The following is a 26,698-nucleotide window of genomic DNA, read 5'->3' as shown; positions in this document are numbered from 1 at the left end:
TGTTTTGAAGAACTATATGAAATTGAGAACAATTTGTTTTTTGGAAGTCAATGTCCATGTCGAAAAAAATGTGTAGTTTTTTTTTCCTTTTTCCTATTTCTACCTCTTTCATGAATAAACAAGATAATGGAATACAACCATTCCACAACCAAATAGGTCTATCTATGGTTGTTAGGGTTGTGTTCTGTTCGTATAGTTAGGTTTGCTTTTTCCTCAACAGGTCCCAAGACATCCTTCAAGGACATGTTTAATCTTTCCTTCAAGCATATTTTGCTAATGGAGATGTTATAGAACCCTCGCTGTTATAGAACCCGCTGACACTGTCGGCCCGATAAAGTTTTATGAACTTGAACTATTGGGTAATGCAAAAATGCATATTTTTTCGGTTTGTCAACAAAGTTTTATGCGTGTTGTGATCTATTGAACCCTGCATTAGCATGTCATAAAAAAATAAAGCCTGGATTCTCTCTAGGCTATATTCTTCTTCATATTGATAGACAGTGTATTTATTTGGATTCATTTAGTAAATCCAACATTTTCCCTTCATATTGGATAGTTTCCATGACGACCACCCCCTCCTCCTTGTCAGGTTTCATAACAACAAAGCTTTAGAAAAAATAAATGTCAACTTGTTGTTGATGCTGACACTAGAATAAGAATGTAAATGTTAAATCCATTGAATGTCCAGGTGTTGAGAATGTTGGTGATACCATCTTCTAATTCCAACCCTGCCAAATCAAAGTTTCTGTTTGGTGCTTCGATTCACTTCCTGAAAGGGCAAGCTTGTAAGCAAATTGCAATGGAGACTTCAAACTGGCTGGCCCGGTGTCGCGAAGACAGCGAACTTCGTATCCAACTTGCCGATCCCCCACCTCTCCGGGCCCCTCAGAGAATCTGTGCTTGCGAAACTGCTCTTCGACATACAACAAACCACAAACCAAAGTAGGCCAAAGCAAAGCAAAAGAAATAAAAGTAGAAAAGTATCATCCACCGCACAAATAAATCGATGCTCAAAGGAAAAAATGTACTTTTTAATAAGCAAAAAAAAACCTCCAATGCAAGGACCGGGTCTAGAAATAAAAAGCAATAGCATTATCCACTATCGCGTTTCATTACCCAAACTTCAGTTATTAAACAAAACATCTTAAAAAGTTAAAAATGCTTTTATATTTTTCAAATTAGTGACTGGTGTTCCATACCTGAAGTCAACTCCTTGTTGGTCAGATCCGACCATAAGCTAATCACCCTAGATATCCACATCCCACCCTTACTCCCCATTAAGGAAACCATGGTAAAAAATTTCTCCAAAGCCAACTTCATGCTTAAGACAGAAGTGGCAAACTTCATGACACCCATGCAGATGGACAATAGTTACGACTGCTGAATCCTACACAAATACGCTCTATAAGCACTTGCACAACTGCAAGGATTGTGCTATCCCAAACAGAACCAAGACGCTATCCTCCAAAAAAAAGGAAGCCAATCTGGTGTTCCCCTGCCATAAACAAACTCTACAACAAAAGGAAGAAACTGGTGGAAAAGACAGCAACATCCCATGAGTGGAGGCGCTCCCTGGTCAGCCTCAGTAAAAAGCTGAGATCCCTTATAAGATCCTCCAAAGCTAGCTTTGAAAACAAAACTGCCACTGATTCTAAGGACAACCACAAAGCATTCTATAGCTATGTCAAGAATCTTAATGGAACACCCAGATCTGCCGAGTTACAGCACAACGGCACGAAAATTACAGAACCAACTGATACTGCCAACATCCTGGCAGATAGGTTTAGTGCTAACTTTACCCACTCTTACCCCCTAAAGGGCCCATATCTATACAGGAAGAATGCAGAGTCCCTGTAATCACAACTATGCAGGTAAAAGCTGCACACTCTACAGTCAAAACACAGCATCCATGGGACCAGACAACATCCCAGGCTGCGTTTCACACAAACTTCAGAACGAACTCACATCAGGCTTTGTGCCCACTGAATGGCACACAGCAACAGTTATCCCAATCCACAAAGGGGGAGCCACCACTGATCCCGGGAACTATCGCCCTATTAGCCTGATGAGCCTGGTCTGTAAGGCCATGGGAAGTATCAACATGGAACTCAAAGACATTGGCAACCTCCAAACTCTGGACCCCACCCAGTTCGGGTTTGTGAAAGGGAGATCACATGCCTCCTGAACCTGATCGACTTTTTGAGGCAGTCACCAAAGCTGTAGATGAGGGTAAGGTGGTTCACACGGCCTATCTTGACCTCGTCAAGGCGTTCGACACCATCCCCATGGATGAGGGGTTAGAGAATCCATTAGAAAATTTGGAAAAATGAGGGCTGAACAATTTTAAGAGATTTCCTGTTATCAACTTACCACTCTCCTCACACTTTTTGACCACTTCTACAGAAGAGGGGCCAAAAACTAAATCTTTATCCAAAGAAGAATTTAAAATCTCATTTTTTAAACATCTGGGAGGTTATGATAATGCAGCCAAGCAAACCTTCTCAAGACAGAACCACAGGCTATAGCCCTTCAAGTGGTATCAACTGTATCATACACACACTGTAAACAATGAATAGTGAATAGAAAAAAAATTGTTTACAGCAGATTTTTTTCCTCAGAAGAAGAAACTGCAGAAAAAACATTCTGCATGCTTTCACATTTAGTCAGAACAAACTAACAAATGAGCCGGACAATTCAAAATTCAGAAAGGCAAAGCTGCAGAAGCGCACACTTTTTTCTCCATACGTATCAATTTTCCCATCCTTATCAGAAAGAGTAGGACTGGAATAAACTAAGAGTTTAGCAGCAGAGGAATCAAATTTATAGCTGCTGGGTCAGGTATGAGAATAGTGTATAAAAAAATGAACCCCTCGCTGGTTAGATCAGACCATAGACTAATCACTCTGGATATCCACATTCCGCCCCCACCCTCAAATCAAGGAAACCACCATGAAAAACTTTTCAAAAGCAAACTTCACGTTACTTAAGACCGAGGTGGAAAGGTTCACAGCCCCTATGCTAAAGGACAATGCTGTCCAAAGCTGCTGAAACCTTTACGAAGGCACTCTGAGCATCTGCAGGAATGCATGAATCGTGCTATCCCAAGTAAAACCAAGACTCACTCCTCCAAGAAAAGGAAACCAGTCTGGTGAACCCCTGCCATAAACAAGCTATACAACAGGAGGAGGAAACTAGTACACAAAAGAGCAAAATCCCAAGAAGGAAAGACATCCCTGATCAGTATCAGCAAGAAACTACGATCCCTCATTAAATCATCCAAGGCTAGTTTCGAAAGAAAAATTGCCAATGACTCCAAAGATAACCACAAAGCGTTCTTTATGTCAAGAACTTAAGTGGAAACTCTCAGATCTGCTCTGAGTTAGTGCAGAATGGCACAAAGTACACTGAACCGACTGATATTGCAAACAGGTTTAGTGCAAACTTCACCCCCCCCTCTCACCCTCTAAAGGGCCCATAACCATACCAGAAGAATGTAGGGCTCTGTCAATCACCGACACACAGGTTAAAACAGCCCTATCCAAAGCCATAAACACAGCTTCAATGGGACCGGACGGTGTCCAAGGTTGTGTCTTACAAGAGCTCCAAAATGAACTAACCCCTCACCTAAACACACTGTTCAAACTCAGCCTCTCTACAGGCTACGTACCCAGAGAGTGATGCACAGCAACAGTTATCCCGCTCAACAAAGGTGGAACCACAACGGACCCTGGGAACTATCGCCCTATAAGCCTGACTAGCCTGGTTTGCAAGGCTATGGAATGCATCATCATGGAACTCATTAACAGAGACATTGGGAACCTCCAAACCTTGGACCCTACCCAGTTTGGTTTTGTTAAGGGCAGATCATGCCTCCTAAACCTGGTGGACTTCTTTGAGATGGTTACCAAGGCATTAGATGAGGGAAAGGAGGTCCACACAGCCTACCTAGACCTCGCAAAGGCTTTCAACACCATTCCCCATTCTAGTATTATAGACAAGGTCACCAGCTTGAACATAAACACCTACGTCACGAGATGGGGTGTCAACTGGTGCATGGATAGAATCCACACTGTGAGAGTTGCAGACTCTACATCAGACTCTAAACCGAAGTGGCGTCCCCCAGGGCTCAGTCTTAGGACCCCTCCTGTTCGGTATACACTTCACAGAGGTACAGGCAAGTATAGGAGGACTATGGCTAACCAAGTTCCCAGACGACTGCAGACTAGGGGCCATAATTGATTCTCCGGCTGATAGACACCTTCCAGATGGGTCTCACTGAGACGGATACCTGGTGTCAAAATCATGGCCTCAAGCTAAATGCCAAAAAGTGCATAGTCATCCCCTTTAGAAAAAATAAAGTACCCACGAACTACCACATAGGTGGTAGCCCTCTTAATACAGAAAATGTAATAAGGGATCTAGGGACCCAAGTAGATAGTAATCTCTCCTTTGATAATCATATTGCCAAGGTGGTTAGAAAATCCTTCTATGTGGCCCACCTAATCACAAAAGAGTTCACATCTAGAACAAGAGAGGTCATTGTGCCTCTCTACTCATCACTCATTAGACCCATCATAGAATACAACGCCCCATTTGGGATGTACCTTACAAGACACCTGCAACAGCTGGAAAGGCCACAAAAGTACCTCACCAAGAGGATTACTGGCCTCAAACAGATGCCCTATGCAGCCCGACTCAAGAAACTCCAGCTGTACTCGGTTGCATACTGCTTACTCGGAGGTGATCTCTGCCTGACATACAAGGCCATGTCCAATCCAGAATTGATGGACATGCTCCACCTAAAAATAAAACAAATCCTGGAGAGCCACATGCTCTAGAGATATAAACCTCACCACAATGATAAATAGGACATGCTGGAGGGATAGATTCCTATCCCAGAGACTCCCCATGCTTTGGGACAGGATTCCAATATACATCAGGCAGAGCCCCTCAGTAACACTCGTCAAGAGAAACCTTGACAAGTGGATGGGAAACACAACATTTACCCCGGGGGTCACTGCAGTGGCTCTGCTGGACAGTGGCGTAGGGAACTAATGGCTCTGCTGGACAGTGGCACAGGGAACTAATGGCTCTGCTGGACAGAGGCACAGGGAACTAATCTAAGGGGGTGGTGAAAGCTAACACATTCTGGCTAGGCTTATAAATGCCCTTGGGCAGATAGCCTAGTACTTGCCTATGAACCTATGAACTTGTAAGACACAGGAATGTATACACCCAGTCTGCCCTTTTAGGGGCAGCTGGCTGACTATCAGGAACACTACAGCAGTAACTCACGCACTCTTTAATGCAGACAGAACAGGAGAAATGATGAAGTTCTGAAAAATCCTTTTGCAACTCCTCAAAGAATTTTCTGCAATACCGAGAAACCTCAGTGTTCTTCTACTGAAAACACTAGCACATTCTAGCAATAGTTTCAGAAAGGCAAGCTCACAGAGAGAATCAGAACCGGAGCTCTCCTCAGAGTCTTAATCAGACACCTGAGGAAAAAACCCTGCATCTGCCCTTGCATTTTCCTGATCTGATTTAACATCTTGAATCTCTTCATGAAAATAGGAATTCCTCTGACACAACAGGGAAGCCTTCCCTTGTTCCCCCTCCCAGGACAGACAGACCGAGACAGGAGTGGCTGTCCCTTGCCCACTGAGGAGATCCCAACAGCCTCAGAGACCGTGGTTAACTCCTGGGCATAGGAGCTATTGGTATTACACCTGTTGCTGAGACAAACTGCTAGCCTGCTTTAGTGGCAAAGGCTGTTTGCTTAATCTTTTCCCATTGTGGCTAGAAGGACTCACCATGGGACCAATGGTTTGTTCCATGGTTAAGCTGAAAATGGTGCTTCTTTCCTTGGGAAAACGAGGAGTAAAATCTGATAAAAATATAGTCGTTAAAACTCACATTTTTCACAGTAAACAGCACTTCAAAACACTTTGCTAGCCTCAGAAAGTAAAACAAACAATATGTACACAGACAAAATGTTTTTAAATACTTTACAACTTTCAAGCTGACACGCAAAGGGAGCACTCACATTTTAAAGTGCAATACAGTCTTGTGACAGTCCATTAAAGCATAAGCTCCTATCTTCCCTGAACAGGAAAGTGTTATCAAATAAACATTTTTAAATGGAAGTTTTCCTCCCTGAAGGGACATTATCTGCCCAGCAAAAGAACAGCACAAGCAGTCTGTCGATCCTTGAAAGTCTCAGAGGAATGTACACTTTGACAGCAGAAAAGCTCCGAAAGGTTTGGCAGCAGTAATTAATAAAAACATTATGCATTACAGCAGGTTCACTGAAACAGGAATTTTTTTGTTTGTTTTACAATTGCAGGTGTATTTTTTGGTTATGTACAGCTGCCTCTAATTCCCCATGAAATCTCGGTCTGATTTGATTGCATCCCTGGACAAGATCATCAACTCCTCCTTTTGGTACTGGTGAAAAGGAAACGTGGAAAAGGTCTGGAGAACTTCCATAGCCACGTGGAGCAGGGTAGCTACTACAGACCCAATCTTGTTATGCTGGCATAACACTTGCAGGCACACCATGCTATCAGACGTAGCAACTGGGGTGTCCTTCCCTGGATCCAAGGACATTGATTTAACCACCCCACCCCCTGCTACAGCTTGCGCCATAATCCTGATGTCTGTCAAGACCACAAGCATGGCACACCACAGCATGTCATCCCCGGGCCTCCTCCCACCAACTCCAGCAGGCTCAGCGGTTGCTAACCAAACTCTGGCCACCTATGGTACAGTTAGGGCTTTATCTCACTAAGCCAATGAAGTCGACTTATTCCAGCTGCATTTTTGTCTTTGAAGAGCACGGTGACAAATTTTCCATTTATATGAACAGTGTACAGAGTTTTTCACATCTCTATTTTCTGGACATTTAGCTCAGATGTAAGTAGATTCCTTTCTTTACGGAGTGTGGACACATTGTTTGTAGTACCACTCTAGTGAATGGGTCCAGACTTGTTAAAATGCCACCCAAAAAGAAGCTATAACGCAAATGATCAAATCCTAAAGATGCACCAAACTTTTTACAAACTTTGTATTACTTAACATACCTCAGTCAAGTATGGATTGCAAACATCCTGCTACTTAACAGCAGATTTCAAGCAATTACTGACAGTATTGATACACAGTGGGACGACCAAATTATTTAAATTAATTCTTTAAAATAAATTAAATAATTAAATACAATTATATTAATAAATTAACTAAAAAAATAAATACAATATTAATAAATTAACTAAAAAATAAATGTTACTTAAATGTTACTTAACTAGGCTGCTGTTAAAACCCAGAAAAATAATACCTACCAATTATTGCCACTACATCAGCCAGCATATGGCCCTTTGACATTTTGTCCAGACCGGCCTGAAATAAAACAAAAAGAAAAAGCACACATGAAACTATGACTGAAATGCACACGAAGGAAAAATATAAGCACATACTACAAAATATGAATGATAATCTAAACCACCACTGAAAGGATTTTGGAGCTGGCTGAATGTATTTAACTATAAAAAATAACTATTAAGAACATGAAAAATCTGAGTAAAAAGAAATGTCAACACCCCCCCCCCCAAAAAAAAATTAGTCATGTAAAACTGATGACTGCTGCACATGGAGATGGTATATTTTATATGAAATGCACGTTTTCAAAAGGATGAGATATGAAATGTTAAGCTTCATGCATCAAATATTCAGTAGAAAGATGCATTCTAGCTTAAGATGGGGTATGAGATTTGAGGTATATCCACATTGATCCAAAACATCACTGGTATGAAAGGGAAAGGAGTTAGATTAGTACATGTGGGAATGGGCACGAGGAAACAAGGGATGCTACCTGGGCACAAGGAAGCAAGGGGTGGTACCTGTGGGAATGGGCATGAGGAAGCAAGGGGTGGTACCTGTGGGAATGGGTACGAGGAAACAAGGGATGGTACCTGTGGGAATGGGCACGAGGAAACAAGCGGTGGTACCTGTGGGGATGGGCACAAGGAAATAAAGGGTGGTACCTGTGGGAATGGGCACGAGGAAACAAGCGGTGGTACCTGTGGGGATGGGCACGAGGAAACAAGCGGTGGTACCTGTGGGGATGGGCACGAGGAAATAAAGGGTGGTACCTGTGGGAATGGGCACGAGGAAACAAAGGGTGGTACCTGTGGGAATGGGCACGAGGAAATAAGGGGTGGTACCTGTGGGAATGGGCACGAGGAAATAAGGGGTGGTACCTGTGGGAATGGGTACGAGGAAACAAGGGATGGTACCTGTGGGAACGGGCACGAGGAAACAAGCGGTGGTACCTGTGGGGATGAGCACAAGGAAATAAAGGGTGGTACCTGTGGGAATGGGCACGAGGAAACAAAGGGTGGTACCTGTGGGAATGGGCACGAGGAAACAAAGGGTGGTACCTGTGGGAACGGGCACGAGGAAATAAGGGGTGGTACCTGTGGGAACGGGCACGAGGAAACAAGCGGTGGTACCTGTGGGGATGGGCACGAGGAAACAAAGGGTGGTACCTGTGGGAATGGGCACGAGCAAACAAAGGGTGGTACCTGTGGGAATGGGCACGAGGAAATAAGGGGTGGTACCTGTGGGAATGGGCATAAGGAAACAAGGGGTGATACCCTTAAACATTTGTCCTATATGGACAGACTAAAAAAACTCCAACTGTTCTCTGTCTCATATTACCTTAGAGGCGATCTCTGCTTGACTTACAAAGCCTGAAAAAAAGGTAATCGTTACCCTCTACTCATCACTCATTAGACCCATTATAGAGTACAACACGCCTTTTGGAATGTACCTCACAAGACATCTGCAGCAGCTGGAAAGGCCACAGAAGTACCTCACAAAGAGGATTACTGGACTCAAACAAATGCCCTACACTGACCGCCTCAAAAAACTCCAGCTTTACTCCGTAGCATATCGCCTACTCAGAGGTGATCTCTGCCTAAGATATAAAGCTATGTCAAACCCAGAGCTGTTGGACATGCTACACCTAAAGAAATCCCAATCCCTCAGAGCTACACGCTCTAGGGACCTAAACCTTGTCACCACAATAAACAGGACATGCTGGAGGGATAGATTCGTATCCAGGAGACTTCCCATACTCTGGAACAGGCTACCTATCTATGTCAAGCAAAGTTCTTCATTAGCACTCTTCAAGAAAAGTTGTGATGAGTGGATGGGAAATAGGAAATACTCCCCGGGGATCACTTCTGTGTCTCTGCTCGTCGGTGGCATAGGAAAATAACTTTCTTGGGTGGCGTAAGCCAGGGAACCTTGTTGGCTAGGATTGTGTAGGCCCTTGGGCCGATAGCCTAGTACCTACCTACAAACCTGTGGGAATGGACACGAGGAAACAAGGGATGCAATTCAAAGTGTGTTTACTTCATTTCAATGGCTGCTTCAGAGGGAGGTGCATACCTCTGCATCACATCAAGGACCTCTAGAGGCACTCGACACAACTTCATCCCTAAAAGTTAAAAGTGCAGGTTCGGAGACTCAAGGATGAGATGAAGGAATGTCCTTTTAACCCTGTGACAAAAATAAGGACAGTGGCGGGCATATCAGATGCTCTGACATCAAAAGATACAGAAAAACAATTCTGAGGCACTACAGGTAAGGTTATATACATCTCTGCTGCCACCGGTAACTGGACTAGAATCCTCTGCAGCAGTAGAAAAACAACTCTTTCTCCAATGAAGAGTGCTTAATAATTCCTAACCAGACCACAAGCCAAACCAAATTTTACTACACAAAAATATGAACATGAGAGATGTACATTCCTTATATTAGCTGGCCTGCAAGATGATGCACAAAGCATATCCAAGTATGAGAGGGGCATAGGGTAGGGGACTGTCTTTGCAACCACGTAAGCCCTTCGATGCCCACATCAGAAAAGAGGGGAATGTGGACTGGAGATATGACTTCAATAGATACTACTCAAACATCTAGTACTACAGTATATTCCTTACACAAGAGTATTATGTTCATTGTATGGACGATTGCTGCAGTAGCCATAACCACCATCATCATCATACCCCCCCCCCCATTTTGTACAGGAGACTGGGGTGTCATCAACTGTCGCCATCTGTCTCTATTCAATGACATTCTCCTACCTTTGACACTCATGCCTGACTGTCACAGGTTTTATCTATCACAATCCATCCACTTCTTTGCTGGGCGCTCTCATTTCCTCTTGCAGCCTTCTTTTCTGTCCCAAATGTTCATCAGATTGTCTTTTGCTTTCTACATGTGCCCAAACCACAGTAACCTGTTCTCTGACTTTTTCTGCAATTGGATCTACTTTGGCTTCTGCTCTTATTTCTTTGTCTGTCCGACACTGTGCATCCTAGCACTCGTACAGGCACTTCATCTCCATCTCCTACAGCTTCCTCAACTGCTCTGACTTTACTGTCCAGGGTTCTGTACCATACAGTAGTACTGGTCTCACAACTGTATGTAATGCCTCACGTCTCAGCTTCTTTGGCATTCTTCTTAACACACTACTTCTGACACACTGTGTCAGTTGGCTGCAGGTCCTCTGATTCTAGCTTTGACTTCCTTTCTCCTCAAGCCCCCTCAAAGATATTTGAAGCTGTTAACTTGTTTCATTAGTTTCCCTTCCATCTCAGTTCTCAGCGTCTTCAGATTTCTCTCATTTGCTGCCATTACAACTGTTTTATCTGTACTCAGTTTCCTCCCATGTGCCCTCAGTTTTGCATTCCATTCTATCCTTTGCTGAAGTTATTGCTCAGAGTCTGCCTGAATTCCCATATCTGCATAGAGCAACTTTGTTTATCTGTCCCGTCTGACCTGTTTGCTATTGTAGTCCATCACCAGTATGAACAGCAGTGGCTTCAGAGTTAAGTCCTGATGCACACCCACTCCCACTGCTTATGAGACCAAACACTGTCCGTACTTGAGTCATTGGGTCCTTGTACATACCCTGCAACAATTCTAACAATATTTCTGGGACTTCAAACCAATGAAGACCTGCCCAAATCAGCTTTGTTGGGACCTCATCATATGCTTTCTTCAAGGCTAGGAACACCCAGGTTGGACCCTTTTCTCATTTCTAGTTTCTTCTCAAGTATCTGTCTCACTACTAATGTTGGGTCAGTTGTGAAAAATAACCACCAGAATTGAGTGAAGCAGTTTTTAGTGCTGCATTTAATCTTCACATCACATCTGGTACCTCGTCAATTTACCTTCAATATAACAAACAAATCAGCACCTTTTTTATATATCCTACACCATTAATGATCTGAAATACTCAATTAACTTTTAAAGTGCTCCAACTGCATAAATGAATAAATATACAATTTATTTTTAAAGTTCTCAGGTGTGAAATATCCTGACCTGAATCTGAACTGCTCACTTCCCATCTTATTTTCCACTACTTTGTGTATTTGTTTATTAATCATCCTCTCCAAAACTTTCATTCTGCGTGACAGGAGTTCGAGATCTCTGTATGACCCACAGTTGCCAATGTCCTCTTTTTCTTGAAGACTGGGACTAGTATGCTTATTCTCCAGTCGTCATGGATGTGTCTCTCTCCACACTGCTATGAATACCCCCAGAAGCCATTTCTCCCCAGTCTTATCCAACATCTTTATCATGTCTGCTATGACCTCATCTGAGGCTGCTGCTTTCCTCTGACTTCATTTTCCTTAGTGCTGTTTTTACTTCTTCTAGGGTGGGGTCCTCTTCTTTCATTGTAAGCTATGTCTGAGGAGGAGAAGGAAGACGTTTGGTAGATCCCCCCTGGGGTGAGCATCCGAGTTGGTGGTTCCACCTATGAAATGACCTTTTTTGTGCTCTGTCTCAGACCTTCCCATAAGTGTGAATCAGGATAAGAAAGAACCCAACATGGTGTAGATAAGATGTACTTGCATGCTGACATCCAGGTGAGAGAGCATCTGACTGCCGGGGGGGGGGGGTGTAAAAGCCTGGAAGTCATGCCAGACATTGGCCCTTCTGCAGCAGCTATCCCAAAAAGTTATCAGTACTGCAACAGCAGATATACTGAAACATCTACAGTTATGGTAAGTTCCCAACATGGTCCAACCTGGGATTTCAATTCTGTGTTCAGAGAGTTGACAGTTTGAACCAGCTGTTACTGTAATGCTCAAGTCTCTGAGTTGAAAGGCAAACCTTTTATTTATAAGGGCCAAAAGGATCTCTCGACTACAAATGCTGATGTGCCACAAGCCACTTCTGACCTTCCATAAGGTGCGAGTCATCGTATGAAAAAAACCCTTCCTTTGTGCCTAAAGTGGTTACCGATACTTCTTTGAATTACTCTGTGAAATTGCCAGTCTTCTACAGAAGAAAGCCAAAATAATTCTTCATTCCTTTGGAATGTATAGGCAACTGAGGTACTATCTGAATAGGACATAAAAATGTTAGTACATATATTCTGTGTGCTCGTTGGACCTAAGAAGCAAGTAGAACCTATTTCCAAACAATGGGAAGGTTGAGAAAGAGATACTGGGGTTCTGAAAGCAATTCAATGGAAGAACTGAGTGGCCTACCTACCCCTTTCTGGGTCTGCATCCAAATATCTTCAACTAAAGGCAAATGTAAATGGCTTTAGTATGGCAGTAAACCATTATAGCCAGACTCATGGTGAAGACCATGGGAGCAACCACTGAAAAGGGCAAAGAGATACATCGGTACTGATCCTCTCCATCTCTCTTTGAATGAGAGAAAGCATCTGTAATCCCCTGTGAATGGGAATATGGAGGAAGACATCCTTGAGGGTCCAAGGTGACAAGAGTTTGAGGAAATAAATAGGCTAAAGAGGTGTGCAGGGTTATATTTTTAATTATGGTACTTTCAGGAATTTGTTTAGCTTTAACAAATCTTTCCTGGGCACAGAAATGGTGTAAAGTAGAAGGCTGTATCATATTCTTACATTGGTACTCCCTCTATGGCCTATTGTTTAAAAAAGAAAAAAAATTATGCACCAATTGTGTTTGCCCCTTTTGTACTAGTGGAAGCCCTCAGAATGGTGCCTTATCAGGAAATTATAGTTTGTAGGCCTGTGAGCACCTGCAAAGCCCAAATGTACTCTTATATTCTTCCTACTCACTGCAAATAAGGGCACCAATACTCCCATTTTTATGTTTGTGAGAGTAAAGAGGGGATGGGGGGGATTCTAGGAAAGGATGTTGGGAGAGACATGGGATAGTCACAGCTACACCTTGTTTGAAGTACAACTTGTAGAGCTTTACCTTTCTGATCTCCTTTGCACTTCCTTATACATAGATGTCTTTCCCCTCCCTTGCTCATCATTCCCCTCCCTTGCTCATCATTATCCTGGTAATGGTATAAGGGCCACTTTGTAGATGGACAATCTCAGTCACAACTTACAGGGTCACAGCAGTTACCAGGCAACTGAGATAAGATGCCACTTCCACCCTTAAACCTTACCACTTTTCAAGGAGGGACAGGCCAGTCATACCAGGGGCGAACTTATGAATACCCATTTTGCTGTCCAGCTTTTTTTTTTAAAAGGAGTGTGTGTGTGTGTGTGTGTGTGTGTGTGTGTGTGTGTGTGTGTGTGTGTGTGTGTGTGTCACACTACCTAATTTGGAAGGAATGTGTGTTCCAGAGAAGGGGTAGGTGCAGGGTGACAAACGTATCCCTCCACCTTATTTACTTGAAGGACTAGATTTACTTCTCTAGCCCTAGTATTAGAGGGACAGTTTGATTTTTGAAGGCACAACAGTTCTCAGATAACTCTATAAACAAGGCAAAGATCACCCCCCCCCCCTAAGGAGTCTAAGATACTGAACACAGCGATATAGCCTCCTTTTGGTAGTTCAGGTTTCTTAAGCCCTTAATTTTTTTTTAGCTACGAACCTTTGGGTGCACTGTACTGTATGACAGGCAAATCAGTATGGAATACAAAAAGGTGATGACTTCTTTTGACCTAGTGGAGATGCATATTGCTAAGAGCTGTGTGATGTAAAAGTATTTCCACACCACTATTACAGCATGATGACTGAACATAAGGAAGCAATCCTCATAAGTACCAAGGTCTCTCACTAATTTGTCATTTTGGAGTGGTGTTTTATCTATGCTACACGCTGGAGTGAGGGGTTGTTTACCAAATGCAATGATGTTGCACTTCTTAGCATCAAGCTTGAACCCATATTTTAAAAACTATTACTGACAAATGTAAGCTACCATAGGAGTACCTATACACAACGGGGGAACTTTATGGTGACTCCAAGCTTGCAAATCATCAGCAAACTTTAAGAAAAAAAATATTTGATAGCTGAATATCTGAGAAACAGACACCAAATAGCAGCTATCCAAGCACAGATCCCTGGATGGACTGCACAAATCACCTTCATACTCCTGGTAGGATTGCACACCCTGTTGTCACTGTAGGAGTTCTGTCCCTAAGCAGTTTGCTATCCATCTTACCAAGCATGGGTCATGGAGCTTAACATACACACATACATATACACATAATAAATAAATAAATAAATAAATATATATATATATATATATATATGTATATAATGGTATGAAAGGTCTTAGTGAGTCTGAGGCACACTGTAGGGACAGTTTGCTCACAGTTCACAGCTTGGGCCACTGTTCCAAAGATTAACAGATTCATCAGACGAGATTTACCCTTGACAAAACCACAAAACCAAACCGTATGAGGTCGAGTCTGATAAGATTTTTGATACCATAATTATTTCAGTTGTCATACATTCCATGATTTTACATACAAGACTTGTTAAACTGATGAATCTGTAATTTCAAGGGTCAGTGGTGGGTCCTCCCTTCTGAAAATGGCATCAAAGCAGTTCTGCATCACACCTGTGGGCTAATGTCCATTCCTAAACTCAGGTTAAAGAGGTTAAGCAGTGAGTCTGTCAAGGGTTTCCTGCCTAGATTTATGAGGCAACCGGGTATGTCATCAGGTTCCATATATGAAGTACTCTGCTTTGGACAGTAATGCTAATATGTGTTCTTTTGCGATGGTTGGTTGACTGAATCCCTCTGGTATAAGGGCTGGTACAGTTTGTCTGACTCCCTCTAGTATAAGGACTGGTATAGTTTGACTGAATCCCTCTGGTATAAGGACTGATATAATTATCACTAAAATTTGCTGCCGGTATGCTGGCGTGACTCCCTCTAGTATAAGGACTGGTATAGTTTGACTGAATCCCTCTGGTATAAGGGCTGGTACAGTTTGTCTGACTCCCTCTAGTATAAGGACTGGTAAAGTTTGACTGAATCCCTCTGGTATAAGGGCTGGTACAGTTTGTCTGACTCCCTCTAGTATAAGGACTGGTATAGTTTGACTGAATCCCTCTGGTGTAAGGGCTGGTACAGTTTGTCTGACTCCCTTCTAGTATAAGGAATGGTAGTTTGACTGAATCCCTCTGGTATAAGGACTGATATAGTTATCACTATAATGTGCTGCCGGTATGCTGGCGATCAGATTAGGCAGCACTGCTAAGTGTTATTCCTTATTTTCCTGCCATAGCTGAAGCAGGATCTGTAGTAGTCTTTTCTTCATTTGCTAGTCTGAATTCATGGGATGCTTTTCTGACAGCCTCTTTCACATTCTTGTTTTATGTCATTCATAACATGAGGGTCTTTTGCTTTACTGTATAGGTTAGAAAGACAAAAAAAGCTTCTCCTAGATAAAAAGATTTATTTCCTACAACTACAAAACAAGCATCACCCCCCCCCCCCCAAGAAATTCTGGGCAGGAATAAATAAACTACTCCACCCCACCTCCAACCTCCACTAGTGAAATCACAAATATACCGGACACATTTAACAAATACTTCATAGAAACTATTTCTAATCTTGTTTAAAAACAGCCCACATCCACCACCACTAATTACCCAATACCTGTAGATAGGCCCAAACAACTTTCCAATTTCAACCCATCCTTAACAACTATGTCAAACGGTTACTATCCAAACTTAAACCTACTACACTAGCAGCCGATGGGATACCTGCTGAATACCTTCAGCTGGCTGCCAATGAACTTGTCTTCCCTAAATCCACCCTTCTAAACAGATCTCAGAAACCTCAATACCACCCCCATCTGGAAGACCTCCTATATTATCCCCCTCCATAAAAGGTGGTACCTCCACCAACCACACCAACTATCGCCCAATAGCTATCTTGCCTCCACTAGCTAAAATACTTGAGAAATGTATATACCACCAACTTATGCCATACCTGCTTAACAACCAACTTCTCTCTCCTACCCAACACGGATTTCGGCCTTCTCATAGCACAACCACTGCCCTACTCTCTTTCACAAACCTCATCAACCAAACACACAGGCAATCTAACTTCTACCATATTCTTGGACCTATCAAAGGCCTTTGATATGGTCAACCATCTTAAACTAGTACAAGCTCTTACTGACCTTGGCTTTATTAACAGAGCATTAGCTTGGTTTCAAAACTAGTTACAAAGAAGACAACAAGCAGTTCGGTGGGACAACAACCTATCCACACTGCTACCCATCACCACAGGAGTCCCACAAGGTTTCATTTTAGGTCCCCTCCTATGCCCCATTTTTACCAATAACCTCCACAGCACCTGTCAAAATGCAATAGTTATACAATATGCTGAAAACTCAGCACTTGTCTGTTCAGCCAATGATCCTCAGAAACTCCTCTCTATAACCAAAAAAGCCTTTCATACCACCAAAAACTTGTTTCTTAACAAAAACCTAATACTAAATCCCAAAAAACCCAAACAGTTGCTATTTACACCTAACAAATCTACCACAATACCCAACCCATTTAATATTGTGTCCAGGGATGGGACTGTCATCTCCGCTGACACTCGCACTAAATTGCTAGGAGTAACTATTGATAACCACCTCAAACTTGATCAGTATAAATCAAACCATTAAAAATATCCGCAATAAACTGGGCAGTCCATATAAAAATAAACCATTTCTAACACAACCTGCTAGGATAACAATTGCTCAAACTCACCTCCTTTCCACTGTTTTATGCCTCACCCATTCTCATCAACTTACCCAAAACTGAAATTGCCAAACTCAACACCTGTTACAATCAAACTGCAAAATTTGCTACCGGTGCCCCCTACCGCGCCCACCACTGCAATTCCCTAAAACAACTTGGCTGGCTTGAATTCCCTAATCTCCTAAACTATCAACTTTCTTTTGCCCACAATCTCCTACTACTCCCAGACAAAACTGCAGCTCTGGCCAATCTACTAGTGCTACAAGCTAAAACTAGACAACTTCGCTCTAGTGACAAAAAATTAATCAAGGTCACCAAGACCAACAACACAGCAGGGGACTCCCTCTACCCTAACTACATATACAAAATTTGGAACAACCTACCATACTGCTATTACCTCAGGAGGCTCAAAGGTTACATTTAAAAGACTCCTGAAAGAACACCTAAAGCACACATGGATATGCACATGTTCCCCACCTGACTGACCCCCTTACTCTTGCCCTCTGACCTAAGCATCATCACCAAAAGAATGCAACTTCTCTAGCTTCCTTCCAGTTCCACCTCTAATTCTAACCCTTTAGTCAATATCCATAAGTCACTGCTAGAACACACCATTACCTATTTTCTCTTTACCTCTCTACTCTTACTTTACACTTAAGCTACTTATGCCTCCTGCTTTTCTTACTTAACCCGTTATCCAGTTTCCCATCTCTCTCTCTTCCCCTGCTACTATACTCCCTGCTATGTCTAATCTTTGCTCTCTGTTGCTAAACTCCCTACTGTGGCTAACTTGCTGACAAGTCAACTGTATAATGCAAAAAAATGCAACCCTTACTAACAGTGTTCACCATTATGTAATAAAACTGTAAAAGATGTGTTCAGTCTATGTAAATATGTTAAATCTTAAGCTTCAAGCTATGTTACTAGTCAGTGTTAAGTTTGGTACTATGTAAATGTGAATGCTTCTGTATACACCTGATATTTTGCTTAAAATTTAACTGTGGAGCTTTTCTCCCGGGCCTCTGCTAAAAATGGCCATGTATACAGTCGGAATTTCACAGTCAACAAGTGAAAATAAATAAGAGTTTCTTTCTTTAGTTGTAGAGTTTATTGATGCTAGTGGATCACTACACTGGTTTGTTTCGAACGTCCCCAGCTGGTAAGATCTAGTTGGGAGTGCCAAGTTAATATACTTGTCCAGTTGTGAATAGAATTTGTCTGCATGCATCTTACTTGTAACAACTTTTTGGGTTGGGTTATACAGTTATACTTGAATTCAGAGACCATCACAGTACTGTAAAAGATTTGTATGCTTAAAGTCTATGAATTCCATCTACTGGTTTTGAGATTTTGATAGAGAAGGTTAACTGGTTACACATGAATTTGACTAGAGAGGGGATACCAGGGGAAGAGTTCATACAGATGATCGTTTTTTTACAGACACAGTCAAATATATTCTGTCATCTAGTGGATTCCTTAACCTCATCCAGGGAAGACTTGTTTATATAGCTAAGAAATTTTTGGCATGTCCTACGCATTAATAGTATAAGTTTCCCAGTTTATCACTGGATATTTAAAGTTTCTCAGCTTAACAGTGTTACTGGTTAGGGAAATTTCATCAAAATATTTACAGAATCTTGTATAATTTCTGGGGACATGGATGGGGACCTAAATGCAGTGATCTGCTAACTGAATTTATTCAGTGAGATTTTGCTTGCTATATGTTCCACTTTTAGGGGGGGGGGGGCAGTCTCCAAGTATCTTTCTTGAAGTAATGTGGCCTCTAACAAACATGGACAGATGAGGCAATGAGTGCTCTCTTGGTTCTTGGGCCAGGTTTCTGTGACCACACACACAGCTCTCCTCTAAAATGCAGGAGTCTTGTGTCTAGCATACAAGGCATCCTTTGACCCCATTACTGAAGGACTTAGCCTACATCTGCATGTCACATGACATCAGAAATACCCAGCCTCAGGCACTAAACCTGTACGGCAACATTAACAGAATGGTTTGGAGGGGCAGGAATTTCTCACAGAGGACATCACTGCTCTGGGAACTGACTCCCCATCCATGTAAAGCAAAGTTCATCTTTGACCACATTCAAATGTGGGAAACAGGAATAGGGCTGGTTGAAGTACAAGGGTTTGAGGGAGACTACTGCAGCAGGCCCACAAGGTTTACAGCTGGTGTTTAGGGTGAACACAATTCCTTCAAACTGTGACAAGAAAGGGAAGAACAACAGATGGGCAGAATATAAGCATGCATCACCAGAACAACTACAGTGAAACTCTTTGCTTAGCTTTGGCAGCTTATGAATGGAAATTAGTTTATTAGTGCTCTGGAGTGCATCAGGAATTATGTTCCCTAAGGCTGGGGCTATCTTTAAAAGTCTTTTTCACAACTAGCAAAGCTGTAAGAGGACTTTTGTAGGTGTAATGCATCCTTGTTTCTTAAATTACAAGGACAGTACCTGACAAATAATAATTTGTTAATGGATAATTACAGCAAAATTTCAATTTAACACCAGTGCACGATTGTTCACATAGTAACAGTGAGGGAGACCATGTAACACTCACTGCAAAAGGCATGAAAGGAATTAAAGCAAGGTTTGCTAGGTATAATTTAACAGTACTGATTCAATTACTGGCTACTGCTCGCTTTACTGCAACTACACACAGCTAGGAATCAATAAAATTTGCTTCTTCTCTCACCATAAATAACATAGTAATCCTAAGCTGGTTTATGATAAAAAACTGCAAGCTCTTTTGTGATCAAGAGTCTCATCCCAGATATTGCAGAAAGTACAGTTGTGTACACTTACCATAAATGTAGATGTTAGAGTGTATTCACTGTTGCAGTCATTAGATTTGGGTAATCCTGCTGGCAGGTTGCCCTCAGTCGGCCTGAATTCCAAAGTCCTGGGTCGGCCGCTGTCACCCCTTCCCTGATGTCAGGTCGTCAGGGGTATAAAAGATACGGCCAATGCCATTTTCTTTAGTTTTTCTTGCCCCAGATGTCAGGTGCCCCCTAAAAGGGTAGTCAAAATTTATATACATATAAATACATGCACCGATATAAACTTTACCTTCATCTACAAGCAAATACACCACAGAGGTTGTATAAATCAGAGAAGGAAGGATAGGTTCCATCAGAAGAAAGGGGGATGGCGGGTGGGTAAACTGGAATGTAACAGTGAATACACTCGAACATCTACATTTATGGTAAGTGTACACAACTGTACTATGTTCTTCGTGTTTCACTGTTGCAGTCATTACATTTGGGTAGATTCCCAAAGCTATGGATGGGAGGCTGGAGCTAAACAGCATTAGGAGCGGCTAGGAGGCCCTGCAGATCTGCAGGGGCAAAGCCTGCCATGGATTTAGAGTAGAGTGGCAGATGATAGCGCTTGGTAGAGGTGTGCACTGAACTCCAAGTAGCAGCCTCTAAAATGTCCTTGGTTGGTACTCCCCTGAGAAAGGCTGCTGAAGTGGCTGCAGCTCTGGTTGAATGTGACCTGATGCCCCTAGGCACTGGCTTGCCATGGTGTAAGTAGCAGAAACGAATACAGTGGCCTATCCACTTTGAAATAGTCTGCTTTGAGATAGCCTTTCCTTGTGATCCTGCAGCATATGCCACTAGTAATTGTTCTGTCTTCCGGAAAACTTTGGTTCTGTCCAGTAGAATCTAAACAGTCTGTGTACGTCCAAAGAATGCAGAATTCTCTGCCCCCTTGTTCAGTGGATTTGGATAAAAAGTTGGCAGATGAATAGTTTTAACCAGAGACGCACTGGACACCACCTTAGGCATAAATGTTGGGTTTGCCCTCAGAGAGGCCCTGACTGGATAAAAAATGATAAAAGGTTCCACAGCCATGAGTGCCTGAAGCTCTGAAACTTGTCTTGCAGAAGTAATTGCTAGGAGCAGAGCTGTTTTCAAAGATAAAAACTTTATATCAGCCATAGCAGCTGGCTCAAAACGTGGCAGGGTGAGTTTTTCCAAGACATAGTTGAGGTCTCATGCAGGCACTGGTGATGATCTTGGAGGCATTAAGTTTTTGGCTCCTCTGAGGTACTGTTTCAGTAAGAGATGAGAAAAAATTGGTGGCTCTGTATTGCAATGAGCCGAAATGGCAGAGGCATGAATTTTAATAGATGAAAAAGATAGGCCTTTGTCCAGCATCTCAGTTAAATATTGCAAAATCTGAGGAATATTTGGCACAGCTGTATCAGTTCCTTGTGCCTGGTTCCAAGCAGAAAATCTCTTCCATTTTCCAGCATAACATTTTCTAGTACTAGGCCTTCTAGCCTCCAAAATGACATCCATCACAGCTTTACTGACAGGTGTGTTCTGTATGATTACATTATCCGCCATGCTGCCAGGTTTAAAGTTCAGAGTTGGCTGTGCAGGATCTGATTGTTTTGCTGGGACAGTAGATGAGGTATCTGATGTAAGGTCCAAGCTGGGCATTGAGACAAGCTTAGTATTGGATACCAGTACTGGCGGGGCCAGTCTGGGGCAATTAGTATCATCCTTGGCTTCTCCTGTCTGACTTTTAGGAGTAACTTGGGGAGGAGAGGCAGAGGGGGAAATGCATATACTGATAGGTTTTTCCAGCTGAAAGATAGGGCATCCACTTTCCATGCTTGTCTGATAAATCCTTGTGCAGAATCTTTTTAGTTGGTAGTTGTGAGGGGAGGCAAATAGATCCATGTCCGGGCATCCCCATTTCCTTGTTATCATGCTGAAGATTTGTGGATCCAGGTGCCACTCATGGGGATCCATGAGGTTTCTGCTTAGGTTGTCTGCCAGAGTATTTTTCCTTCCTGGCAGGAATTGTGCCTGCAGGAGTACTTGGCAAGTCAATGCTGTATCCCACAATGTTACGGCTAGTCTGCATATATACCACATGACCCCGGTGTTGTCTGTCTTTATCAGTAGTTGTCCTAGATGAAGTAGGTCCTTGAAGGCTGTCAGGGCATTTTGAACTGCTAGCATCTCTTTTTGATTGATATGTAGATGCATTTGGTTTGAAGTCCATGCGCCCTGAATGCATCTTCCTGCCATGTGTGCCCCCCCCAGGCATAATCTGATGCATCTGTTGTTAGTGTTTGCCTGGCTGGGGGTAATGTGAATGGCTGTTTTGGTGACAAGCCTTTACCCACCATCAAAACTCCTGTTGCAGGCAGGGAATGAGAGTAATCATAGTTTCCAGGCTGTGGCAATGTTGAGTCCAAACACTTTTTAGGTACCATTGAAGTTTCTTCATATGCAGTCTTGCATATGGAATTAGTAGGATGCGGGATGCCATTAAGCCCAAAGCCTGCAGAATTTTTCTTGCAGATAACTAGGCCTTTGTTGCCAGCATTTTGAAATAGGTAGTCGGTTGCCTTTGTTTGTCTGGCATGAGATAAGCCATCTGGGCAGTTGTATTTAAGCTTGCACCCAGGAATATTATCTCTTGAGAGGGTACTAGTTTTGATTTGTTTTCGTTGCCTGTGTACCCCTAGGCATAGAAGAAGTCTTTTCACAGATGCCAGATGCTGTAGACGAATGTCCTTGTTCTCTGCTTGAATTAGACAGTCGTCCAAGTAAGGATATATTTGTATTCCTCTTTGTATGCAGAATGCAATTACTGGTGCCAGACCTGGGAGCAGTAGATAAGCCAAAGGGCAGTGCAGAGAATTGGTAATGCATTGAGGCAGCCTTGAATCGGAGGTATCTTCTGCATATTTGTCTGACTGGGACATGCAGGTATGCCTCTTTTAGGTCTAAAATCACAAGCCAAGTGTTCTTGCCCAGCATGGGCAGAAGCTGCTGCAAAGTCAACATCTTGAATTTTGGTATATCCAGGAATGTGTTCAAAATGGATAGGTCCAGTATTGGCCTCCAGGCCTTGTCCTTTCTGGGTACCAAGAACAGTCTTGAGTAAAATCCTTGTCCCTGCTCTTGCTCTGGTACTAGTTGAATGGCCCCCATGCCCATGAGGGATGAGACTTGTTTTTGTGCCTCTGCCCATTCATTTTTTCGCAGATCTGGCCAGCCATTTGACTTTGGCAGGGTATGTAAATGGAACTTGTAGCCTTGTGACACGATATTTAAGACCCACTTGTCCTGTGTTATAATGTGCCAATTTTGAGAAAAAAGTGCTAAGGAGTGCCAGGAGATAAGTGCTTGGTGCAGGCAGGGGGAAGTCATTGGGACGGTTTCCTGAATGGTTGTGATTTGTCTTCTCCAACTTTGGAGGTAGAAACCCCCCCCATTGTTTTGAGCGGAATGAACCTTGCGCCTGGGATCTGCCCCTTTGAGGTCCGTCTGACACAGGAAAGGACCAATTCTTTGTTGGCCAGTGTCTACTAAACCTGGGTGGCTGTACTTGTAAAAAAACTTTGACCGTTTGCATAGATTTAGCTTTGTCCTTCATTTTCTTTAACATCTCTTCTGCCTTAACACCAAACAAAGTATCATGCTGTAAAAGTGCATCTAATAACTTAACTTTTAACATGATCAGGCAGATTTTGTTCCTTTAACCAAGCATGCCTCATAATTACAGAACCTGTAACTGCGGCCCTGCAGGAGGCCTCTAAAGAATCAAAACCACTTTGCAAAGTATGCTTTCCAACTTGTTCAGCTGCATGCAATAAATCCAGCATTTCCTTGTTTTCTGCACATTCAAAGTTTAACAACATTTTCTGTTTAAGCAATGCCATGTCATGCTGCTGATATTTGAGCATATGAAACTGACAGTTTAAGGCCCTTATAGCCAAGGTAGCAGATGTGTAAACCTTTTTTCCCCATCTATCCAGTGCCCTAGAATCTCTGTCAGAGCGGGTAGGATTTTTGGCAGCGAAAGCCTTAACTCCTCTGGGACCCTGAGAAATAGTTTCTGGGTCTGCAGCAGGGTTTTTAAAAAGGAATTTATGTGAGTCAGGAACCCTGTAGTATCTGTCAGACTTAACAGGAGCTGGAGGTAAGGAGTCAGTGGTAAGACTAGACTCCGAAAACACATCATCTACAATGTATAACACAGGTGGGATGGCTAGTGGCTTGTGTTGAGGTAGTAACAGGAAATCCTTGAGCCTCTTTTTTGATTTTGAAAAATCTTGGCTCTCCCAGTGGAAATGCTCCCTCATGGTATGTAAGGTTTCCCCAAAAGAATAGTCCTCTGGAGGAGAAGCTGAAGGAATAGATTCTTCAGCATCAGAATCCTCATAGGGGGGGAAGAGAATATTCCTGATCAGAAGAGGAATCAGAAGAAATGGAAACCTGATATGAAGATTCATGATCAGTCTCTTGCCTAGGCCTCTTATCAGGAGGGGGATGGGAACCCCTGATCAAGGTAATAAAGTCTTCGGCCATTTTGAGCATCTGCTTTTTGGGCATGGAGGCCTGTCCACGTGGCTCTTGAGTTTGCTTCTTTGCCTTTGAAGGCGCTTTAGTCTTTGCCTTTGAAGTCGGTTTAATGTATAGATGTTTAGGTCTGAATACTCCCTCAGAAGCCTGCTCAGCGGCTCCGGACCCATCTGAAGGAATAGCGTCCGAGGCTCCAATACCTTGAGTTTCCAGCGGCATAGCTGACTCCACGTGGGAGTCGGTAGTGGCTTGCGACTCTAAAGTAGCGGGCATCAGGGGCTGCGAAAGCACCTCACTGAGAACCGGTGACTGGCTTAGGAGAAGCTTCGTCGTCGGTTTTGGGCCTCGGTTCTCTATCTTTTTCTTTGCGTTTTTTGTGAACTCCGGTAGTCGGATGGCTATCCGACGACATTTCTGGATAATTAAACCTGCGTCCAAAACGTTTAATAGTGCATTGGTTAAATCTAGCACAAAACAGACAACCTGAAACGTTATGGTCAGGGCCTAGCCAAGGAATACAGTAAGAATGAAAGTCCTTATGAGGTATTTGCTCAAGAAATACAATTAACTTTTTCTGACATCGGTCTGGAGCAAGAAAAAAAGTTTCCCCAACGGGGTACTTAGCTTTATAGAAGACTTTGGATCTGAAACTCGAAAATCTCAGGAGTCGGCCGACCAGCACTTGCGAACTGCTTCTGCTTCGGGCACCACGCGGCAAGAAAGACTAAAGAAAATGGCGTTGGCCGCATCTTTTATACCCCTGACGACCAGACGTCAGGGAAGGGGCGACAGCGGCCGATGCAGGACCCAGTACTTTGGAATTCAGGCTGAGTGAGGGCAACCTGCCAGCAGGATTACCCAAATGTAATGACTGAAACAGTGAAACATGAAGAACATGTACATAGCTTATTACAGCTTTCTCCTGGTAGATGTCCTGGATTGCTTTGTTGAGCTGCTGTATGTGTTAAGTGCCAAGTTGCACATTGACCAAAACTTTAAAATGAATATGTTTATACCTAAAACAGCAATCAGACCACTCAAGGGAAGCATATGCTCCACATAAACCTTGTAAAATTATGCAAAAAAGACCATGTCACAGTAGTCCAAATGTTGCCAACTAAAACATTTTAAGAAGGCCCGAGTAATAGCCACTGCTCCTGTAAAGTGAGTTTTACATCTAGTTGTCAAACTGGTACATTCTCAGTTCAGAATATGACGCATTCAAAGAGTGATCGAGACATGTTGACTTTGGAGACCTTTTTACCCAAGACAGAGACAATTTATATTGCATTACCAGAAAATGACTAAGCCTGCTGAGGTACGTACACTGAGGTACGTACACTGATGTTAGAAAGTGGTTAAACAAGGATCACTACTCTCAGCATCATGGCCCCTTGACTCAAACTATAGGAATGTGCCCCCCTCTCCCTGGTTATTCATGCACTGTACTTCTGCAAGGCTGTCTTAGTGTGTGGCAACTGCACCCTGGGGAAGAGCGCTCTTGAATGCCTCCAAACGTGCGAGTGTAAGACCACTCGTCTCCAAGACGCTGATGTGCACATTGGTCTCATTTTATGGCAAAAAAAAAAAAAAGAGAGAAGAAATGCCTCGGCCATTCCACACCAACTGTGTCGATCCTGTCATTCTGATGGGTAGATAGTGTGAAAGGGTTGCTCAGAGCCAAACTATGGAGATATGGAATGTTTCCTCATTTCTTTATTTAACATTTATTAACCGGGAAAGTCCGACTTGGAACAAAGCCAATTTTCAGTGGACGCCTGGGAAGAAACACTCCACACACGTCTTTCTAAAGTGGGAGGAAACCCACACAAACGCAGGGAGGGCATGCAGACTCTGCACAGAAGGCACCGCAGCCAAGAATCGAACTGGAGAACCTCTTGCTGTGAGGCGAAAATGTTACTGATGCACCACTGCCCTGTCCTCATGCCATCTTTACTTCCTCCTTTCCCCTTAAACAAGAGGTCTGTTAGGTGCAAAAGCACTGGTTACCTAGCAGATGCCTAATGGGATGGCAGTCCAACCAGGAAGAACCTTCAGGGTTCCTTCTCCAAGCACTAAATAAACCTGAAAGGTGGGGGGATGGGGCTTGAACGATTCATAGACAAGGAAGGGAGGAATAAAAGGTGACTAGTTATTCACCCAGACATCAGTATGGAGTCTTGTCAAGAAAAGAGTGGTAGAGGAAGGAAATATTGTTACAACGTTAAACATACTCATAACTCCTGAAATTACAATTAAAAGTCCTGCAGAGCTGTAATGTGTTTTTGTGTTGCTCACTGCTGCAGTAGTGATAACTTTTGGGAAGATTCACA

The 26,698-nt window shown here is 42.9% G+C and overlaps 1 protein-coding gene across 1 annotated transcript in view; it reads right to left on the bottom strand.

Moving 5' to 3' along the window:
- Positions 1–26,698, bottom strand: part of NDUFS2 (NADH:ubiquinone oxidoreductase core subunit S2) — a 488,454-nt gene that overhangs the window by 149,993 nt on the left and 311,763 nt on the right. The window contains exon 13 of the mRNA XM_044089959.1: positions 7,338–7,395. Within this exon, the coding sequence (XP_043945894.1) occupies positions 7,338–7,395 (58 nt within the window). The remainder of the gene's footprint in view (positions 1–7,337; positions 7,396–26,698) is intronic.

This window comes from Protopterus annectens, chromosome 12.part0 (genome assembly GCF_019279795.1).
Source record: "Protopterus annectens isolate FY-2018-M chromosome 12.part0, PAN1.0, whole genome shotgun sequence".
NCBI classification, from domain to species: Eukaryota; Metazoa; Chordata; order Ceratodontiformes; family Protopteridae; genus Protopterus; species Protopterus annectens.
Note: the sequence above shows the minus strand (reverse complement) of the source record. Positions and strands in the feature narration are given on the sequence as shown.